We start from the raw sequence: 6,171 nt of genomic DNA on the forward strand, positions 1-6,171 counted from the left end.
TAGAAAAGTGAGCTTAAGGTACAATCTAGCCAAGGGTGGCCTTAGCAAAACCTACCCTGTTGAACATGCCTCTAAACTAAACTTCCTATACCCTTCGGACGGTTGGTGCTTTTGGAAAAACAATCCTGCACACTTGCTTCTCTCCTTTGAATGCCCTCTTTACTTTACAAAGAGAGAGCTTTGTTTTTACTTTTTATACTTGTATTAAATCAAGGAAGAGAGGTTGAACAAGGAATATTTATAATAACAGGTGTTACAGTTTTGCTTTGTCTGGCTCTTTGAAAGATAAGTTATGTACATTTTGGCTCTCTTATATTGGAAAGTGGGGTTAAGACATTTGACGAATTTCCTGACATCAGAAAGGAAACAGATGAAGAACTAATTTATAAATGTGTTCTTGCATAATTAAAAACCAGTGCCTTTAACTTGATGGGAGATGTAAAAATTTAGTAATCATAATGCATTGTGAATTTTATTTGGCAAGAATTATATGTTCATGTGCTTCAGTTTTAGTAAAACTCGAGAATTTTGATTAATAAGTATATCTTAATATTATTCCATAAATTAGAGTTATGGAGAGGCCTTATTTTGAATTCATTTTTGGTTATATAAATGTGGAGTAGTTTTTGTAAACTTATTAGATTATAAACTTGTAAATACAGCACCATGTTTTGTTCTTCCAGGTGTTATAAAGAGTATGGAGCCTGTAAAATCTCAGGTATCTCAAGAGTTACATGGGCTTACGAGGAATGCCGAGGGACAGGTCATTGACGCTGTTAGCAAGTTAGTTCATTCGAGGGTAAGTCAGATTTAAATTTATAGATCTGTTTCAGATGAGACAAAGATGTGTAATTTGGCAGCTCTTGCTAAATAGTTAACTGTTTGATACTTTTATGACATTTGGTTTTCCTTTTCCAAAATCTGTATGAATGATATTGTTTTTAAAGTATTCACTTTGGCCTGTCACTTGGGAATCAACAGTGTTCCATCCATCCACCCCTGTAGGGGGTTTGTGCTATCAGTGCACCTCATGCAGTGCACTGTAGGCATTACTTAAGGTTCTTTGCAGTGTCCTTTCAGCCTCTAGCTGCAACCCCTTTCATTCCTTTTATTCCTCCTCCTTTCATATTCTTTTTCTTCCATCTTACTTTCCACCCTTTCCTAACAGTTGTTTCAGAGTGCAACTGCAAGGTTTTCCTCCTGTTATACCTTTAAATCCTTTCTACTCTCAAATTCCCTTTCAGTGGTGCTGAATGACCTTATGAGTCCCATTGCTTGGCCTATGATCTAACTTTTATATTCCATTCCATTCCATGTGTTATCTGATTATACAAGTATATTTTTTTCTTCACAGACCTTCGTGGACACGTTAGGAAGTACTGTGAGCTCGGTCATGGTGCCAACAGTCCAGAATTCGTGCCGAGAAGCGTACAACAAGATGCTCTTGCCTGGAATCAATGCTCTAACACAGCAGGTCTTCACTCAAGTCAATGACAGCTTTAGTCGTGGTACTAGAGAATGTAAGTTCTGACTTCATAATTTAACTTTAGTAGAATACTTATTAGAATCCAGGGCATTATTTTTATTATGAGATTTTTTAATGATTATTTACCATGCATGTCTCCAGTTTGATGTGTTTTTTAGATGGTACATCAAATTGTGTTAGTTTTTTCAAGTAGCATATTATTCCAGTGGAACTTTGGTGTATTAACGTGTTGTTATGTGTCATTGTGTTGCTATTACCATATTATTGTGTGACATGAATAAAAATTGGAAGTACAAGGAAATGAAAAATGAGGGTAACAATACTTAGCTAATAATAATAATTGTAGAGTAGGGACAACTGATACAAACTACAAATTGTCCCCAGTGATTGGGGAAAGCAATTGAACCACAATTTTACTTATTCCTTTACATTAGCTGACTTTTAGAAAATTGTAGCTGTAAGCTTGAATGAGCCTAAGTAGTGTAGGTCAAATTTCTGGGATGGTATAATCAAAGAAAGTTCAACCAGAGAAGAAAATGAATTTGTGAAAAAGCAAAAGACAATTCAGGTTAAGAGGAAAAAATTGAAGATGAGCAAACTCACATTATTTGTAAATCGTTGCCCTTTAGTTTGTTATTTTGCTTCCAAATTCAGAATATGGATTATAAGCCACATCAAAAGATATACTATGGCTTTTTAAAATTCTTCCATTGGTTTAAATATTTTGTATTGGTGATAACTTCATGAAGCAGAATACTTGTTAAGTTGCTTCCAAAATAGTCAGTTGATATTTGGCATTTTATGTTCTGTGATGCATATAGGAATCATTAGGTGCAGACGCCTCAAAATAGATGAAGTACAGACATCTCAGTAGATTAACTCAAGTACTCATAGATTTAATTGCATTATATATACTTGTTAAGTTATTAACATGCAGACAAGAAGTGGAAGGTACAGTGAAGTTGGGTGCATTAACAATATAGTATCTGATTGCTACATTTGTACACTGGTTTTCAGTTTCCAAAATTTACAGATTTCAGCTTCATAGTAAGAAGGGGTTATCCATGTTATTACCTCTACAAAATTCCCTAAAAAAAGTATATAGTAAGAGATTGAGATGAGTTTTATAAGAGACATTGCAATCTGTTGTTCACCAGTTGCATTCCAAGATTCCTCACAAATTATTTGGGAACCACAATACTGTAGCTATTTATAAAAGATACTTTAACCATACCACTAAACTAAAAATCTGACAAAGAAATAATTATAGTTCCACAAGACATAAGAGGAGATTTCTAATAGAGTTATATAATTGTTTACCAACAGACATGCAGAATGTGGAGACCGAGGTCCAGAGTGGTCGTGCAGCTATCCAGGAAAATTTCACCAAAGCATCCCATAACTTGAACTCGGCCTGTTCTGCTCTTGGTGCCCAGACAAAAACCCTACAGGAAAATATCAATAAGCTCTCTCTCCAGCAAAACACGTGAGATTTTCGTGTGGCGTTTTCTTTTACTGTATTCTCTTTAGAAAGTATCAGGATTAAAGCTAATCATGTATATGTACAGTACTTGCTTTGTCTTTGTACTTAAGTTTTTCTTAATTTGTTGTGTTGCTTACAACAAATTTCTACTAATATTTTTTTTTATTTTTACTTGAAAATCACTGGAAATTGTAATTTTTGTTCATGCATAATTAAAGGTATCCATTTTTGTGTCACATATCTTACTGGCGTTACAGATTTATATAAGATTATCTTGCATATCAAAAAAGTACGACATAAAGGATTTCAACAACACAATATCTTTGCAGGATTTCAGATGCTGTGTGCGATCGCATCAAATCCTTGGTAAGGGAGGAAGTGGCTCGTGCTTTGCAAGAACACCAGGCTAACGTTGATGCGAAGAGCAGAGCCCACACACCTGCTCCCCCAGCTCACCCACATAACCCAAAGGTGGCCCAGCAGCAGGTTCAAAGCTTAATATCGTCGGGTCAGTTCAACACGGCCTTCAAGCAAGTAAGTCTAAATTTACCCTTTGAGATTCTTACAGTGCTATATGATAAACAAATTTTATCCCTTGAAATTCAGATGTTATACATAGAAAGTTAACAAAGAAGTAACCATAAAAAAAGGGATAAAAAAAAAGTGAAGCAAATAAAAGTTCAATTGTATGCAGCAAAAATACCGTTCAGTGTAATTGGTTCAAACTCCAACTTCTGAATCAACTCTACCATAGTCCTAGTCTCTTGTGGATGGAGACTTTCTGAGAGCAGCTACTATACCTGATTTTTGAACCTTGGAACTTCAGTTTTGCGATCTTGGAACTTAAATAAAGTAAAAACTATCTTTAAAAAACTTTGTTGAGATGATTATTATATGTTCCTCAAGATATATTTGTAAAACAAAAAAAATCCTTGCTTTTGTTGCTACCCTATTAGTAATAAAAATCAAAAGGGAGGAAATCCCCCATACAATTGGCAGCATTCCCAACCATTAATTGTTTGTTGGACTCCAGTGCTTAATCTTTTCCTGTTATCACAAAACATGGTAATAAGTTGTTTCTGTGAAACAAACATTAAAAGACTTTCTGTACAAGCTGCAGTAGAGATTTGTACTGTTTCCCAATTCTAGGCAGATATAGCATCAATTGTGAAGATATTCATGATTTTTTTACCAATTTCAGGCACTATCAGCATCTGACTTAGGCTTAGTGGTATTTGTTTGCGAGCGAGTGAACCCCCAGCAAGTGTTCAACATGAATCCTTGTCCGTTATCGCAAGATGTACTTCTCTCCTTAGTGAACCAGCTGTCCCATGATCTTTCAACCTTTACCGATCTTAAACTGAAGTAAGTTAAGTGTATGTTTACATTACTGGAAACTTTGTGATCTTGTAGAATACCAGTATTTAGTAAATACAGTGTACTTATTTGAGTATGGAGGTACTGTATTTTCTTACACGAGTAACCCATAATAGAGTAATTTTTATTATTCCTTGCAATGATAAGAACAAATACGATTGATTATTGTTTATATCTAAAAGGTTGTAAAAATAATAAAAAAAGTATATAAGCAGCGAAACTGCAAGTTTATGAGAAGCCAAGTGTTTCATGACCAGCTCATCAATCATAATTAGCCCTGTTTCACAGGAAAAACCAAAATAGATGAATATCTTTGAGCATGTTTCTTAGGAACTGAAACTCTCACTTTACCCCAAGAGGAAAATTGAAAAATTTCAGGCAATTAGTGAGGTTTTTCTTTCTAGGTATTTGGAAGAGGCCGTCATGAACTTGGAGCCAAGCCACCCAGTGACCCGCGAGCACATGCGCCATGTGCTGCAAGGATTCCAGCGCAATCTCAACACTTTCTTGGCGGCCAATCCAAACCACAAGAAAGTCAAGATGCTTCTTATGGCTGTTAACCACTTAGCAGCATCGTAAACAAAGTGTATATATAGTATGTTGTCTATCGTTAGTCACTTAGTTTTTTGTATCTTACTGAAAAAACCAGCATTGTTCGGAGAGCTGCTTTTCAAATATTATCATTCCTTAGAGTGTAACTTGTTTAAGTATCTGTTTAGTTATGGTTATGTTTTTATTTCTTTGAATGGAAACAAAGTTTCTTTTATACTTACCATTTTTATTACTTTGAAAGGGAATTGATTGGTTAGACAAAATAATCTTTATTTTACATATGATATGAAGTGCAGTATCAAACCATTACTGATTTGTCTAATTTGAAATCACCACAGCAATTTCAGACAATTATTACGTATTTCCCCTGAAAGTGAGTGTTAAGCTTACATAAGCTTTAATATGTTAAATTCCCTATTTTTAAAATTATTGTTTTTGTTGAAGCAGATTATATTTTGTTTATAACAAGCTTTTCTTCTCTTAATGAATATGATGATCTCCTTGGACTGTTTCATACATTCTTTGGCTATTTATACATTTTCCGGGTCCTCTTTATAGTCCCTAGGAACCCATAGATTGTTAATGACTTGTGATAATTACCACTTACTCAATTTTACAGTTAATACATAACAGTAATTATAATCAAGGCTTGGATCATTTACACTTCATAAATGGATTTGGGTGCTATATACTGTGAACATATCAAGACATGTATGTGTAATTTACAGTATTTACAAAGCAGCATTTTATTAGATGAAACTGTCAAGAAAATTGATTGATTTTGATTTTTTTCAATGACACTGCTGTTTGGAATAGAGCAGCTATTGTAAAATTGTGTAACAATCCAGTTAAACAAGTTTGTGTTTAGAAAGGAAATTCTTTGTAGTACTACAACTGCAATATTTATAGCATCAAATGAAGATGCCTATTTTTTTAGAAACAAAAATAAAGATTTCATTTAAAGTTGTGGTGCAGTCTTTGAAATACAAAGTTCCTTATGCATTCCTTTTGTGTTGACGGAAGGTTTTGTTCACTGGAGTCGAGCTTTTTATATATTTTTGAACAGTGCTATTTTATCTACATTTTGACCTGTATGTTAGTTTTCCCAAATTTGTACTTAATTACTTTACTTGCTGTGCTTGGGAAAACATGGTTTATTGCAAGCTAATTTGTTAAATTGTTTTGCAATAATTAGCTTTACCAGTATTAATTGGCTTATGTAAGCTACCCTTACCAATAATTAATTGGGTTTTTAAGTTTGCTTTGCCAATAA

The 6,171-nt window shown here is 34.1% G+C and overlaps 1 protein-coding gene across 1 annotated transcript in view; it reads left to right on the forward strand.

The window, feature by feature from the left end:
* Positions 1-5,865, forward strand: part of Ge-1 (Enhancer of mRNA-decapping protein 4 homolog Ge-1) — a 42,665-nt gene extending 36,800 nt beyond the window's left edge. Inside the window, 6 exon segments of the mRNA XM_067131842.1 lie at positions 684-799; positions 1,355-1,520; positions 2,813-2,972; positions 3,299-3,503; positions 4,171-4,334; positions 4,751-5,865. Of these exon segments, the coding sequence (XP_066987943.1) occupies positions 684-799; positions 1,355-1,520; positions 2,813-2,972; positions 3,299-3,503; positions 4,171-4,334; positions 4,751-4,925 (986 nt within the window). The 3' untranslated portion in view covers positions 4,926-5,865.
* The last annotated feature ends 306 nt before the right edge of the window (positions 5,866-6,171 follow it).

Source organism: Macrobrachium rosenbergii, chromosome 30 (genome assembly GCF_040412425.1).
Source record: "Macrobrachium rosenbergii isolate ZJJX-2024 chromosome 30, ASM4041242v1, whole genome shotgun sequence".
Classification (NCBI taxonomy): Eukaryota; Metazoa; Arthropoda; class Malacostraca; order Decapoda; family Palaemonidae; genus Macrobrachium; species Macrobrachium rosenbergii.